At 46.4% G+C, this 16,783-nt stretch overlaps 1 protein-coding gene across 1 annotated transcript in view; it reads right to left on the bottom strand.

Annotated features, from left to right (window-relative positions):
• PPP1R16A (protein phosphatase 1 regulatory subunit 16A) overlaps positions 1 to 16,783 on the bottom strand; it is a 54,597-nt gene that overhangs the window by 12,469 nt on the left and 25,345 nt on the right. Inside the window, 3 exon segments of the mRNA XM_070748463.1 lie at positions 1,300 to 1,403; positions 9,920 to 10,065; positions 12,316 to 12,386. Coding sequence (XP_070604564.1) covers positions 1,300 to 1,403; positions 9,920 to 10,065; positions 12,316 to 12,386 — 321 coding nt within the window.

Raw genomic sequence — 16,783 nt, 5'->3', positions numbered from 1 at the left:
AGACCAAGGTGTTACAACCTGGTTTCATAAGGGAGGGGCTCCATTTCCTTGATCATTCTTGTTGCCCCCTTTTGCACCTTTCCCAGTTCCATTATATCCTCCTTGAGGTGCAATGACCAGAACTGTACACAGGACTCCAAGTCTGGTCTCGCCATCAATTTGTAGAGGCAATACAATACTTACTGACCTATTTTTGACATAGGGGAAGGTCTGGTAGGGAAGGTTTGCCTATTTGCCGATGACTCTAAAGTGTGCAATAGGGTTGATATTCCTGGAGGCGTCTGTAATATGGTAAATGATTTAGCTTTACTAGATAAATGGTCAAAGCAATGGAAACTGCAGTTTAATGTTTCCAAATGTAAAATAATGCACTTGGGGAAAAGGAATTCTCAATCTGAGTATTGTGTTAGCAAAAACTTCAGAAGAAAAGGATTTAGGGGTAGTGATTTCTGACAGTCTCAAAATGAATGAAGAGTGCGGTCAAGCGGTAGGGAAAGCAAGTAGGACGCTTGGCTGCATAGCTAGAGGTATAACAAGCAGGAAGAGGGAGATGGTGATCCCCTTATATAGAGTGCTGGTGAGACCACATTTGGAATAATACTGTGTTCAGTTCTGGAGACCTCACTTACAAAAAGATATTGACAAAATTGAATGGGTCCAAAGACGGGCTACAAGAATGGTGGAAGGTCTTAAGCATAAAACGTATCAGGAAAGACTCCATGAACTCAGTCTGTAGAGTCTGGAGGACAGAAGGAAAAGGGGGGGACATGATCGAAACATTTAAATATGTCAAAGGGTTAAATAAGGTTCAGGAGGGAAGTGTTTTTAATCGGAAAGTGAACCCAAGAACAAGGGGACACAACCTGAAGTTAGTTGGGGGAAAGATCAAAAGCAACATGAGAAAATATTATTTTACTGAAAGAGTAGTAGATCCTTGGAACAAACTTCCAGCAGATGTGGTTGGTCAATCCACAGCAACTGAATTTAAACATGCCTGGGATAAACATAGATCCATCCTAAGATAAAACACAGGAAATAGTATAAGGGCAGACTAGATGGACCAGGAGGTCTTTTTCTGCCGTCAGTCTTCTATGTTTCTAACATGAGAAAATATTATTTCACTGAAAGAGTCGTAGATGCTTGGAACAAACTTCCATGCCTGGGATAAACATAGATCCATCCTAAGATAAAATACAGGAAATAGTATAAGGGCAGACAAGATGGACCAGGAGGTCTTTTTCTGCCGTCAGTCTTCTAGGTTTCTATGTCTCACCATTGATTTGCACAGAAATCTTTTACCTCGCTCGGCCATGGCCACTTCCAGGTAGTCCAGCGTGGGCTCATCCTCGCACAGGTCGTAGGGCATGTTCCCATCGGAGTTGACCGCAAGCAGGTTGGCACCTCTGGAGGGGAAAGGGAGGCGGAGGGGGAGAGTGAGAGAGAGAGAGAGGCAGGGAAGTTGGCAGCCGCCCAGACTCCCTGCCACTGGAGGAGAGCGGGTGGACATTGGAGAGCAACAGATACCGGGGGAGCTATTTTGGTCCGGGAGCTGGCAAAACTGGCTGGGCCGGATGGCAGGAGATTGGGTTTCGGACGCTTGCCGCTCCCTCCCGTCCAGGGGGGCTGGAAGGGCTCCTGCTGTGTGGAAATTGAGCAGACAGGCAGAGCAGCCTGAAGGGAGACGATGGGTTGGGCTGACTGGCAATGGAAATTAGGGGCTAAAGAAGATTTATTCATATCTGGGGGGGGGGGGAATTGTATGAACGGACTGAATAAAATGAAAATAGATCAAACAAACAAGCATTTTGAAAGCAATGTAGAAGAAATAGAGATAAGACGGTGGTTAGACAGACCACGTAAGACGGATGTAAAGGAGGAGATTTGTGACTACGAAGACTGAGCACAGAGTCAGCGATAGACGTAATTTCTTTTTTTTCAATGTTCAGACTTCTTGTTTATTGCTTTTCTTTTTCCTTTTAGACATAGATTGGCTGTTGGGCTGCTAGTCCATTGTATAAATGTACCATGTGATATTGACCTGTGTATATGCATATATATGATCGATAGTGGTGATATATGTGTTTCCATTTATGTATGTTTTAAGAGGGAGAATTTTTTTTAAAAAACTATATGAAACGGCACTTCCCCCCCCCCCTCAGTCTCTCCCTCTGGTGGCCCCCAGGATGGTTGAGGAAGGAAGGGCCACCTGCGAGGACAACCCTGCCATCTGCTGCCAGCTTGGCCAACACACAGGAGAAACAAGCAGAGAAGAAGAAGAAGAGGAGGGGGAGGAGGAGGAGGAAGAGGAGAAGGGGAATGGGAAGAAAAAGAAGAAGAGGAGGAGGAGGAAGAAGAAGAAGATGAAGAGGAAGAAGAAGAAGAAGAAAAAGAAGAAATGAAGAAGAAGAAGAAATGAAGATGATGAAGAAGAAGAAATGAAGAAGAAGAAGAAATGAAGAAGAAGAGGAAGAGGAAGAAGGAGGAGAAGGAGGAGAAGAAAAAGAAAAAGAAAAAGAAGAAGAAGAAGAAGAAGAAGAAGAAGAAATGAAGAGGAAGAGGAAGAAGAAGAAGAAGAGGAAGAGGAAGAGGAAGAGGAAGAAGAAGAAGAAGAAGAAATGAAGAAGAGGAAGAGGAAGAAGAAGAAATGAAGAAGAAGAGGAAGAGGAAAAAGAAGAAGAAGAAGAAGAAGAAGAAGAAGAAATGAAGAGGAAGAGGAAGAGGAAGAAGAAGAAGAAGAAATGAAGAAGAAGAGGAAGAAGAAGAAATGAAGAAGAAGAAATGAAGAGGAAGAGGAAGAGGAGGAAGAAGAAGAAGAAATGAAGAAAAAGAGGAAGAGGAAGAAGAAGAGGAAGAAGAAGAAGAAGAAATGAAGAAGAAGAAATGAAGAAGAAGAAATGAAGAAGAAGAGGAAGTGGAAGAGGAGGAAGAGGAAGAAGAAGAAGAAATGAAGAAGAGGAAGAGGAAGAAGAAGAAGAAATGAAGAGGAAGAGGAAGAAGAAGAAGAAGAAATGAAGAAGAAGAGGAAGAAGAAGAAGAAGAAGAAATGAAAAGGAAGAGGAAGAGGAAGAAGAAGAAGAAATGAAGAAGAAATGAAGAAGAAGAGGAAGAGGAAGAAGAAGAAATGAAGAAGAAGAGGAAGAGGAAGAAGAAGAGGAAGAAGAAGAAGAAATGAAGAGGAAGAGGAAGAGGAAGAAGAAGAAGAAGAAATGAAGAAGAAGAGGAAGAAGAAGAAGAAGAAGAAGAAATGAAAAGGAAGAGGAAGAGGAAGAAGAAGAAGAAATGAAGAAGAAATGAAGAAGAAGAGGAAGAGGAGGAAGAGGAAGAAGAAGAAATGAAGAAGAAGAGGAAGAGGAAGAAGAAGAGGAAGAAGAAGAAGAAGAAGAAATGAAGAAGAGGAAGAGGAAGAAGAAGAAGAAGAAATGAAAAGGAAGAGGAAGAGGAAGAAGAAGAAGGACTTAATCCCTGGATAGTTCAGTGGATTTCAAGCTGGCTGAAGCGTAGACATCAGAGAGTTATTGTTAATGGCGAGTATTCTGAGCAGAGACAGGTTACAAGCGGTGTGCCACAAGGGTCTGTTCTGGGATCCTATTCTTTTTAATATATTTGTGAGTGACATAGGGGAAGGTTTTGGTAGGGGAAGGTTTGCCTATTTGCTGATGACTCTAAAGTGTGCAATAGGGTGGATATTCCTGGAGGCGTCGGCAATATGGTAAATGATTTAGCTTTACTAGATAAATGGTCAAAGCAATGGAAACTGCAGTTTAATGTTTCCAAATGTAAAATAATGCACTTGGGGAAAAGGAATCCTCAATCTGACTATTGTATTGGCAGTTCTGTGTTGGCAAATACTTCAAAAGAAAAGGATTTAGGGTAGTGATTTCTGACAGTCTCAAAATGGGGTGAACAGTGCAGTCAGGCCGGTAGGGAAAGCAAGTAGGATGCTTGGCTGCATAGCTAGAGGTATAACAAGCAGGAGAGGGAGATTGTGATCCTGCTATATAGAGGCGCTGGTGAGACCCCATTTGGAATAATACTGTGTTCAGTTTCTGGAGACCTCACCTACAAAAAGATATTGACAAAATTGAACGGGTCCAAAGACGGGCTACAAGAATGGTGGAAGGTCTTAAGCATAAAACGTATCAGGAAAGACTTCATGAACTCCATCTGTAGAGTCTGGAGGACAGAAGGAAAAGGGGGGACATGATCGAAAACATTTAAATATGTTAAAGGGTTAAATAAGGTCCAGGAGGGAAGTGTTTTTAATAGAGAAGTGAACACAAGAACAAGGGGGACACAATCTGAAGTTAGTTGGGAGAAAGATCAAAAGCAACATGAGAAAATATATATTTTACTGAAAGAGTAGTAGATCCTTGGAACAAACTTCCAGCAGACGTGGTAGATAAATCCACAGTAACTGAATTTAAACATGCCTGGGGATAAACATATATCCATCCTAAGATAAAATACAGGAAATAGTATAAGGGCAGACTAGATGGACCATGGGGTCTTTTTCTGCCGGTCAGACTTCTATGTTTCTATGTTTCTAAGAAGAAATGAAGAAGAAGAAATGAAGAAGAGGAAGAGGAGGAAGAGGAAGAGGAAGAGGAAGAAATGAAGAAGAAGAAATGAAGAAGAAGAGGAAGAGGAGGAAGAGGAGGAAGAGGAAGAGGAAGAGGAGGAGGAAGAAGAAGGAGAAGGAGAAGGAGAAGGAGAAGAAGAGCTGGGGTGGTTTTATTGCAGACATTTCATGACCCAACTAGGTAACATCTTCAGTTCTAGAAGGGAGTGGGATTTGTGGAAGAGGAGGAGGAGGTAGAATTCTATTAATGGAGGAGCAGAGTCATCCTTGTTTACCAAGGTTAGATTGAGATGAGTTGTGAATAACTACTCAGCCACACACAGACATACTAGCTTGAATTAAAGTTCACTTTGAGAAATAACATCCTCAGATAAAGTCATGCGCATAGTAAGTCAGAATAACAATCCAGATATCACCCAGTCCATAGTCTTTCTTGCCAGTTGCCTTTCTCATCATCAGCAAAGGTATCAAGGGCTAAACACATTTGAGCTATAATACGTGACCACAGTAGAGAGAGATTGCAGTGCATACAGTGAGTAGCCAGACAAAGAGAGGCAGAGAGGGTGCCTCAGAGAAATAAGCTATGAACTCTAACTCCCTCTTGTGGCAGTCTGCAACACCTGCAGCCAATATTTATTTTATTTTATTTATTTATTGGATTTATATGAGGCCCCTCTCTGAGGACTTGGGACGGCATATAAATCCATATATATTGCCAACACAATAGTTATGGACAGAGTCCTGACACGCCAGCTACTTCTTCCTCGCAGCACCATCTTTCGGCTGTGGCAATGGGGGCGTTTGCCCAGGTTCGCCTGGTGCACCAGTTGCGGGCCCTATTTGGGACCGGGACTCACTGCTCACAGTCACTCATGCCCTCTTTGCCTCGAGGTTTGACTACTGCAACGCTCTCTACATGGGGCTGCCTTTGAAGAGTGTTCAGAAACTTCAGATCGTGCAGAACGCAGCTGCGAGAGCAGTCATGGGCTTTTCCAAATATGTCCATGTCTCCTCAACACTCCGCAGCCTGCACTGGTTGCTGTTATGTTGTGAGCCGCCCCAAGTCTTCAGAGAGGGGTGGCATACAAATCTAATAACTTATGATGATGATGATGATTGTTGTTGTTATTGTTACATAGAAACATAGAAACATAGAAGACTGACGGTAGAAAAAGACCTCACGGTCCATCTCGTCTGCCCTTAAACTATTTCCTGTATTTTATCTTAGGATGGATCTATGTTTATCCCAGGCAGGTTACATTCAGTTCCTGTGGATTTATCTACCACGTCTGCTGGAAGTTTGTTCCAAGGATCTACTACTCTTTCAGTGAAATAATATTTTCTCATGTTGCTTTTGACCTTTCCCCCAACTAACCTTCAGATTGTGTCCCCTTGTTCTTGTGTTCACTTTCCTATTAAAAACACTTCCCTCCTGGACCCTATTTAACCCTTTAACATATTTAAATGCTTCGATCATGTCCCCCCTTTTCTTCTGTCCTCCAGACTCTACAGATTGAGCTCATTAAGTCTTTCCTGATACGTTTTGTGCTTAAGACCTTCCACCATTCTTGTAGCCCGTCTTTGGACCCGTTCAATTTTGTCAATATCTTTTTGTTATTATTGTTATTAATTAGGAGCCTGCCAGGAAACCCACGGGGCTTTATGGGGCCCACACTTTTGGCCGTGGCCTGGGGGCGGGGGGGGGAAGAGGGCGTGTTACGTGACCTCTGCACCTGCCCTGGATTTACCTCCAGTTTCAATACCAGACCACAATATTTGTAGAACCAGATGCCAAAATACAAGCAGCCTGTTACGGTTCAATCCAGAAGAGGGCAAATGACTCATCAGGTGTCTGCAGGAAGGGACATGTACATGGAGGACACACGAGGGGGTGTCAAGCCGGTGCAGACATTGGGGATAAATCCGAGTCCTTGGAGGGGGGCGGCATAGAAATCCAATTAATAAAACAAACACAATAAATAAATCAGTGTCTTACTACCTGTGGAAGGCCTGGTGTTGATGGGGAACTTCGAGAGGGGGGATTTTCAGGAGGGAGCAGGGGGCAGCCACAAAGACTTCTTTCTTCGAGGGGTTCAAGGCCATCCTGTGCCCACCCACCTGGCGGAAGTGGAGGGAGGACTGGCCACGCAGCTAGACTATGTCCCCCCCCCCTCCCATGACCATCAAAGGTTATGTGTGGATGTGGCTGAGTTAATTGATTGCTTCTTAATGTAGCGGGATCTTAGCTGATAGTTTTAACTAATTAGATTTGTTTAAATATTGTTTTTGTATTTATCCTGTGAGCCGTCCCGAGTCTTCGGAGAATAATAATAATAATAATAATAATAATAATAATAACAACAACAACAACAACAATAATAATGAGCTAGGGGGCAGGGATAGCCTCAAGATCACACGAAGTGCACATGCCATTTTATAAGGCCACACCTAGAACACCGCAACCAGTTCTGGCCACCACACTGTAGAAAAGGGTGTGGGGACTCGGGAAAGAGGGCAGAGCAGAGCAGCCAGGAGGATTAGGGGACCGGAGGCTAAAAGGCTGCAGCCTTCCAATATTTGAGGGGCTGCCACAGAGAGGAGGGGGGTCAACCCAATCTTCGGGACTGTCCCCTGCCACCTACCTCCCAGAGACCCATCCGATCCCACAGGGCTGGCCTTCTCCAGGTCCTCTTGACTAAGCAGTGCAGATTGGCTGCGCTGCAGGGAAGGGCCTTCTTTGTGGCTGCCCCGGCTTTTTGGAACCAACTATCCTCCGAGGTCCATACTGCCCCCACCCTGCCGGCCTTCTGAAAGTACGTGAAGGTCTCAATTTGTAAGGGAGGCCCCAGGGCCGTGGACGGAGCAACTTGATAACATCTATTCCAGCCATTGAATGAGATGATTGAGTTTTCTATGGGTTTTTGATTGTTTTTATATTGTTTATTATATGTTGTATGCCACCCGATAGGGGAGTCTGATAGGAGTTGGACAGCTTAGAAATAAATAAAGACATAAATACATAAATGCATGCATACATACACAAACAAACAAATAAATAAATAAATGGGTGAGTGAGTGACTGAATGGATGGATGGACAGACAGACAGATAAATAGAGAAATAAATAAATAAATAAGGGAGGGAGGGAGGGAGGAAGGGAGGGAGGGAGGGAGGGAGGGAGGGAGGAAGGAAGGAAGGAAGGAAGGAAGGAAGGAAGAAGGAAGGAAGGAAGGAAGGAAGGAAGGAAGGAAGGAAGGGAGGGAGGGAGGGAGAAAAAGAGATGGAGAGAGAGAGAGAGAAAGAAAAGATACTTGTTGCCCAGAGAATACAAAACCCCGGGAGCCCACAAAACCTGGTTAGGCGTGGCTGAGAGTGAGTCATGTGACTTGGTGGGAGTGACAATGAGTTGGCCACACCCACCCAGGTTTTGTGGCTCCCGGGGTTTTGTTTTCTCTGGGAAAACGGATCCAAATGGCTTTTTTGAGTGTTTAAGGTTGCCGACTCCTGGGTTAAGGCAGAGAGCAGGAGACGGTGAGTTCTAGTCCCGCCTTAGTCATAAAAGCCAGTTGGGTGATTTGGGGCCGGTCCCCTCCCTCTCTCCCCCCCCTCCCTGAATCGTTGTTGTGGGGAAAATCAGGAGGAATCACCTGGAATTATTCATAAAGATAAGAAAGGCAGGATAGAAACATAAATATTTCCTGAATGTGGGAGAGGAAAGGAACTGGGGCCAAGAGTCCTGTCTGTCTCAGGGGCGGAAGAACAAACTAAGTTTATAGTATTTACAAAATCCTTCCTATTGCCGAAATGGCCCCTAAGCCACCCAATGTATTCCTGACTCTCATACCCAGCAGCCCCTGCCCTCTAAGGTGGCCACAGCCTGAGCCCTGACCCTCAAACACACACACACACACCAGCCACAAGCCCAAGCTAATGTGTGCTGCTGCCCTTCCCAAGGGGACCCTCGAACCTTTGGACGAGCAGCTCCATCAAATTAAAAATTAAATTAAAATAGAGTTGAAGTGGAATTGAAGAGTTTAAAAATAGAGTATTGGAATTGAAAAATGAACAAAACTGTTCAGATAATTGTTTCGTAAGTTAAAATGAGATGCAGCTTTTCTTCTTTGGATAGAATGAATAATAGAGATTTAGGATCTTTTATTGTTTTATATTCTTCTGATCTGTCCCGCAACTCACCTCAGATTGTGCCCCCTTGTTCTTGTGTTCAATAGGAAAGGGAACCCAAGAACAAGGGGCCACAATCTGAGGGGAGTTGGGGGAAAGATCAGAAGCAATGTGAGAAAATATTATTTGACTGAAGGAGGAGTAGATGCTTGGAACAAACTGCCGGCAGACGTGGTTGGTGATTCCACAGGAACTGAATGTAAACCTGCCTGGGATAAACACAGATCCATCCTAAGATAAAAGACAGGAAATAGTAGAAGGGCAGACGAGATGGACCAGGGGGTCTTTTTCTGCTGTCAATCTTCTGTGTTTCTATGTTTCTATATGAAAGAGATTCTATACGTATTCTATTATTCATTGAAGACATATGTGTTGTTATATACAGTATGTATGGTTTCATGGTGAAGAAAAAATTAAATTATGTTTTTAAAAACACAACCAGAGCAGCCAGAAGCCCAGGCGGATGTGTGTGTTGCTCCCTCTCCCAAGGGGCACCTCCAGCGAAGGGCTGCCCTCTTCGGCGCTACCGGTATGCCCTTCGATGCCCTGGCGCATGCGCGTGCGCCCATCACTGCAAGTTTTTGCTTCTGCGCATGTGCAGCAAGCAAAGTCTCATGTGAGGACGCTCACGCGAGTGAGGTTTCTGCAATTTTCGCCATATTTTTGTTTCCGCGCATGCACAGAAGCAAGAAATAGCTGAAGATTGTTGAAATCTTGCTCGCGCGAGCATCTTCCTGCAAGATTTCGCTTATGGCGCATGCGCAGATGCCAAATCTCGCGCGCAGGCGCCTGTGCACACAAGAACAAGGGGACACAATCTGAAGTTAGTTGGGGGAAAGATCAAAAGCAACATGAGAAAATATTATTTCACTGAAAGAGTAGTAGATGCTTGGAACAAACTTCCAGCAGACGTGATTGGTAAATCCACAGTAACTGAATTGAAACATGCCTGGGATAAACATAGATCCATCCTAAGATAAAAATACAGGAAATAGTATAAGGGCAGATTAGATGGACCAGGAGGTCTTTTTCTGCCGTCAGTCTTCTATGTTTCTATGTTTCTATGTTTCTATGTGCACGCATTGGGAAGACGCAGCTGTCTGCCCGTCCCCAAAATCTCTAGCGGGACGTAGCACCCTCCCTGGGCCCCGCCACATACCTCTGGACGAGCAGCTCTACCAGGTGCAGGTGCCCACAGGTGGCGGCCGCGTGCAGGGGGGTCCAGAGTTCACTGTCGCAGGCGTTGGCGTCGGCCCCGGCGTCCAGCAGCAGCTCCACCATTACCCCGTAGTCGTCAATGCAGCCCTGGGGAGACGGGGGGGGGAGAGCAGAGGAGGCAGGTGAGGAGGGGCAGAAGGGGGCTGAAGGAGAGGGCCCCCACCCCATCAGGGAGAGTCAGGTGCTACGTTCCCATGGCAATTCTCGGGATGGGCGCACAGCTGGGTGGCCGATATTTATTTATTTTTTTATTTTATTATTTATTACTTAGATTTGTATGCCGCCCCTCTCCGAAGACTCGGGGCGGCTCACAACATGAAGTGAAGGCCCGCATGAGATTTGAATCACAGAATCCGAGAATCATAGAGTTGGAAGGGACCTCCAGGGTCATCGGGTCCAACCCCCTGCTCAATGTAGGATTCACTAAACCATCCCAGAAAGATTGATTGATTGATTGATCCATCCATCCATTCGATTTTTATCTGTTTTCCTGTTTGTTTGTTTTACCATTTATGTATTAAAAAATTGTTTTTAAAATTAAAGAAACATTTTTTTTGCTTGCTGTGCCTGTGCAGAAGCCAAATGTCACACGGATGATGGGGGGCGTGCACAGCCGCAACAGCCACAGAGGGCGCATCGGTACCGCCAAAGAGAGCAAGTCCTTCGCTGCCCCTCCACCCACCCCACGGATCCATCTCGCTGGCTTCCCATCGCGAGACTCCTCGACTTACAAACCTCTGTTTAGTGACACACTCGAAGTTACAACAGCACTGGAAAAAGTTTCCGTTTTTCCAATTTTTACTACCGTGGCGGCAACTCGTGTGGTCACGCGATGGGAAGGCTTGGAAACTGCCTGGTATTTATGACGGTTGACAAAATTCCCTGAATCTCGAGGAGCCAAGTCAGCGGGGAATCCAGATTCCCTGAACGTCCGTGTTTCTCGCTTAACCGTTGCGGCCATCCATTTAACCACGGCGGGAGGAAAGCTCGTAAAATGGGGCTGTGCTCCATTAACAACTGCCTGGCTTGGCAAAGAGGAATTGGGGGCTCCATTGCGGAGGATTATCTGCCACCTTACAGCGTGGAAATAAAGAGGGAGCTGGGCCCATCTGGAGACTGAACTTCACCCTCAAGGCCACTTGGAGTATTTACTCAACACAACTGCAGGAGTGCCCAGACGTTTACAACCCACAACAGAAAAGAGCGGAAGGAGGAGATAAAACCGACACTTTAAAAACTTTTAAAAGGCCGGAGGGGAGAAGCAGCAGGGCCCTCTGCCCAAGATCACCTCTGGATCACCAACAACAGACCCACAACGTCTCTTCCCATAGAACTCATCATCGTCTTCATTTAAACACCCCATACATAATCCCTTGCACTGGGGTGGAGTCTGGGCATCTTTCTTTCTTTCTTTCTTTCTTTCTTTCTCTTTCTTTCTTCCTTCCTTCCTCTCTCTTTCTTTTTCTTTCCTTTCTTTCTTTCTCTCTCTCTCTCTTTCTTTCCTTTCCCTGTCTGTCTCTCTCTTTCTTTCTTTCTTCCTTTCCTTCCTTCCTTCCCTTTCTGTTTCTGTCTCTGTCAATCTCTCTCTCTCTCTCTTTCTTTCTTTCTTTCTTTCTCTTTCTTTCTGCCTTCCTTCCTCTCTCTCTCTATTTCTTTTTCTTTCCTTTCTTTCTTTCTCTCTCTCTTTCTTTCCTTTCCCTGTCTGTCTCTCTCTTCCTTCCTTCCTTCCTTCCCTTTCTGTTTCTGTCTCTGTCAATCTCTCTCTCTCTCTCTCTCACTCTCTCTCTCTCTTTCTTGTAACAGCATTTAGTCTTATATACCACTTCCCAGTGCTTTTACAGCCCTCTCGGAGCGATTTACAAAATGAGCCTCTTGCCCCCAACAATCTCGGTCCTCATTTGACCCAACTGGGAAGGATGGAAGGCTGAGTCCACCTGGAGCCTGGTGAGATTTGAACCGCTGAACTACAGCCAGCAGTTAGCTGAAGGAGCCTGCAGGGCTGCACTCTAACCACTGCACCACCCTTCCCCTCCTCCTCCCCCAGTCCTGTAGGTAACTTCGGAGGCAGCCTCCCCCGTCAGGTGTCCTCTGGATCTCCAAGTCGGCCATTCCCACGTGGGCTGGCACCAAGGGGGTGATGGGGCTTCGCAGGCCCTCGTGGAGAGGACAACAGGGCCACCAGCAAGGGAGGAGCCTGGGGGGGGGGAGGGGGCATGTGGGGAGAGCTCGTGGCTTGGGGGGGGGGGACCGTAACCTGCCATGTAGAGGAAAGCGCCTGACGTCCGGCCCAGGAGGTGGGAGACTGGCAGGGCAGCCGGCAAGAAGCGCTGGGCTCACCTGGTGCAATGCGGTCAGTCCATCCTCGTTGCTCAGGTCGGGGCTGATGCCTTTGTCCAGGAGACGCTGAACTGGAAAAGAAAAAGGAGCTTCGGGATGGGGGAGGGCTTATCATGTTGTTAATAATAATAATAATAATAATAGTAATAGTAATAATAATAATAATAGTAATAATAATAATAATATTTTAAAAAACACAATAATAGCAACAGAGTTGGAAGGGACCTTGGAGGTCTTCTAGTCCAACCCCCTGCTTGGGCAGGAGACCCGACACCCCTTCAGACAGATGGTTCTCCAATGTCTTCTTCAAAACTTCCAGTGTTGGAGCATTCACAATTTCTGGTGCACAGATTAATTGTTCTGACTGTCAGGAAATGTCTCCAGAGTTCTGTTGCTTCTCTCCTTGTTTAGTTTCCACCCATTGCTTCTTGTTCTACCCACAGATGTTTGGAGAATAAGTTCCTCTTCTTTGTGGCAACCCCTGAGATACTGGGAGGCTGCTATCCTGTCTCCCCTGGTCCTTCTCTTGATTCAACCAGCCATGCCCAGTTCTTGCAACCGTTCTTCATATGTTTTAGCCTCCAGTCCCCTGATTCCTCTTTGTGGCTCTTCTCTGCCCTCTTTCCAGAGTCTCAACATCCTTTTTGCATCATGGAGACCAAAACTGAATGCTGGATTCCAAGTGTGGCCTTACAAAAGCATTACAGAGTGGTATTAACCCTTCGCGTGATCTTGATTCTCTCTCTCTGTTGATGCAGCCTAGAACTGTGTGGGCTTTTTCGGCAGTTGCTGCAAGGAGAAATTTCCTGACAGTTGCCTCCAGAAGGTGTGAATGCCCCAACACTGGACGTTTTAAAGAAGATGCTGGATAACCATCTGTCTGAAGTGGTGCAAGGTTTCCTGCCTAAGCAGGGGTTGGACTAGAAGACCTCCAAGGTCCCTTCCAACTCTATTATTCTAAATTCTAAAATTCTAAATTCTAAAATGATAAAAAACATATGAAAAGCGGTTGCAGGAACTGGATTTATGTCTAGTTTAATGGAAAGAAGGACCAGGGGAGACATGATAGCAACCTTCCAGTATCTCAGGGGTTGCCCCAAAGAAGAAGGAGTCAACCTATTCTCCAAAGCCCCTGAGGGTAGAACGAGAAGCAATGGGTGGAAACTAAACGAGGAGAGAAGCAACTCAGAACTAAGGAGAAATTTCCTGACAGTTGGAGCAATTAACCAGTGGAACAGATTGGCCCCAGAAATGCTCCATCGCTGGATGTTCTGCAGAAGAGCCTGGACAGCTGCTTGTGTGAAATGGTACAGGGCTTCTTCCCGGAGCAGGGGGCTGGACTAGACTAGAAGACCTCCAAGGTCCCTTCCAACTCTGCTATTTTGTTAAAGCCCAAGAGGGTCTCAAAGCAAACTTCCCCCTAGACCAGGGGGGAAAGCTTCAGAGCCCTCCTGCCTTCATTGCAAGGAGAGGCCGATGCCAGGCTTGGCCCAGACTTCCCGGAGCTCCGGGTTGGGTGGAGCCAGCTGGGACCCAGAGGTGGAAGGCCAACAGTGACAGGGAAGGGAGCCAAGGCCGCTGAGAAAGCGAACAAACAGGCCCAGGGTGAATCTCATCCAGGCCGCGGCCTGTTGTACCCTCAACAAGCTAAGACGTTCTGCCAAAGGGAGGGGCAGCCCAGGGGGGAGGAGCAGCCCCACGGAGCCGGGAGGTCACCCAAACCTGCAATTTTGACCCCTAAGGCACCCCACAAAAGGGCAGCAGGCTCCCCGAAATCCTGCAAGGGAAAGGTGGGGAGGCTGCCGGATTCTGCCTGTGGAAAGGGGATCGGCACAATCCATAATCCATACCGCCCCCACCCTCCCTGCCTTCTGCAAGAGTCCCACTCGTCATCTTCAGGCTGGTGCTTCTGTCCTTGTTCTAGTGTTCGCCCTACAACAAGGACAGAAGCACCAGCCTGAAGATGACGAGTGGGACCTCGTCAAAACATCGCCAGACATCTCTGAATCCTACACGGGAAGAAACCTGAATATACTAAGACCGTCATACCTGCACCAGTGAAAATCTCCCCCTTGCCCATGTTGTTTTGCTGTTTGATTGATTGTGTGCTTGTTTTTTATATATATTGGGATTGTTTTATGAATTTCTTAACTTAAAATTGTAATTGGATTGGTGGGCATTGGATTTGTCACTATGTACTGTTTTTGCAATTGTTGTCAGCTGCCCCGAGTCTGCGGAGAGGGACGGCATATAAATCCAATAAATCTAATCTAATCTAATCTATACTAGATTTATAGATACAGTGATACCTCGTCTTACAAACTTTTCGAGATACAAACCCGGGGCTTAAGATTTTTTTGCCTCTTCTTCCAAACTATTTTCACCTTACAAACCCAAGCCGCCGCCACTGGGATGCCCCGCCTCCGGACTTCTGTTGCCAGCAAAGCGCCCGTTTTTTTGCGCTGCTGGGATTCCCCTGAGGCTCCACTCCATGGGAAACCCCACCTCCGGACTTCCGTGTTTTTGCGATGCTGCAGGGGAATCCAAGCAGTGCAAAAACGGGCACTTCGCTGGCAACGGAAGTCCGGAGGTGGGGTTTCCCAGCGAGGGGAGCCTCAGCGAAGTCGCAGCATCACAAAAACACGGAAGTCCAGAGGTGGGGTGTCCCATGGAGTGGAGCCTCAGGGGAATCCCAGCAGCGCAAAAACAGGCGCTTTGGCTGGCAAAAGGGGTGAGTTTTGGGCTTGCACACATTAATCGCTTTTCCATTGATTCCTATGGGAAACATTGTTTTGTCTTACAAACTTTTCACCTTAAGAACCTCATCCTGGAACCAATTAAGTTCGTAAGACGAGGTATCACTGTACACGGTTTAAAGTGCACGTCTACACTGAATGCATATGAAACTAGAAACCCTGAAGTAAGTGGATTTTTCAAAAATGTGTAAAATTGTGGAGGATTACAAGTGTCGGGGATCTGTGTGTGTGTGTTATTTTATTAAGCAATGTGACTGGATGGATGTGACCAAGACAAGAATGCAGCAGGGGCCGTTTGGAGGCCTGGGAATGAATGAGGAAGCTGAGTGACACCTGAAAGGGCCCTTTGTCTTCGGATACTGAAGTACACCCGTGCGTACACAGGGCGGGAGAATGGAGGTAAATCTAAAAAAGATGACAGGTCGGATTGTTGATGACAAAAGGCCAAGAGATTCAGAGATCAATACCGGGATGATCAGAGGTTCCGAATGTCAGCCGGGGGGGGGGGGCGTTTTGGCAGCATGAAGAGGGTGGCACCTGGAAGGAGAAAAAAAAGGAGAAAGAGAAGGAGAAGGAGGGAGGGAGGGAGGGAGGGAGGGAGGAAGGGAGGAAGGGAGGAAGGGAGGAAGGGAGGAAGGGAGGAAGGGAGGAAGGGAGGAAGGAAGGAAGGAAGGAAGGAAGGAAGGAAGGAAGGAAGGAAGGAAGGAAGGAAGGAAGGAAGGAAGGAAGGAAGGAAAGAAAGAAGTTTGTTCCAAGCGTCTACTACTCTTTCAGTCAAATAATATTTCCTCACGTTGCTTCTGATCTTTCCCCCAACTAACCTGAGATTGTGCCCCCTTGTTCTTGTGTTCACTTTCCTATTTAAAACACTTCCCTCCTGGACCTTATTTAACCCTTTCACGTATTTCAATGTTTTGATTGTGTCCCCCCCTTTCCCTCCCTCTGCTAAACAAATAATTCTTTCAACACTGTCAAACTATTTATGAAGTCTGCACTACTATTACTACTAGTTTTTTCCCATCATTCCTATCATCCATTTCCTCCCACTTATGACTATATGATTGTAACCTGTTGCTTGTAACCTTACGACTTATGTTAATATTGATTATTTCCTATGACACTCATTAAGTGTTGCACCTTATGATTCTTGACAAATGTATATTTTCTTTTATGTCCACTGAGAGGATCTGCACCAAAGGCAAATCCCTTGTGTGTCCAATCACACTTGGCCAAGAAATTCTATTTAAGCCTTGGTGGACTTCAACTCCCAGAATTCCCCAGCCAGCTTTGCTCGTGGGAGTTGGAGTCCGCCAAGGTCTAAAGCTGCCATGGTTGGAGAGCCCTGCTTTAAATCTCTGGGGTCCGAGACGGAAGCCATGAAAATGGAAGAATAAACACAGTCGGGGGAAACCAGAAAAGGATATGGATGATGGCCTGATGGTGGTTTGCTTCCGATGAGGCTGAGCCACTTTTGGGGTGGCCATGGGGACCCTGCATCGGAGGATGGGAAGAACAGGCAGGGCGCCAGAGCAAAGGAAGCCATTGCAGGCAGTCCTCGCCTAACAACTGCTTGCCACTCTGGGCACTGCTTCTGCCCCCCCCCCAGTATGGGGGGGGCACATACCCCTTTAACAGAATTGGCTGCCCCCTGAGATTCAGAATTGCCCTTCTTCCTTCTTCAGCCTTCACAGTCTTCATCTTTTAAAGTCTTC

The sequence above is a fragment of the Erythrolamprus reginae genome, chromosome 3 (assembly GCF_031021105.1).
Source record: "Erythrolamprus reginae isolate rEryReg1 chromosome 3, rEryReg1.hap1, whole genome shotgun sequence".
Lineage (NCBI taxonomy): Eukaryota > Metazoa > Chordata > Lepidosauria > Squamata > Dipsadidae > Erythrolamprus > Erythrolamprus reginae.
The sequence above is the reverse complement of the archived record's forward strand: the minus strand, read 5'-3'. Positions and strand labels throughout refer to the sequence as shown.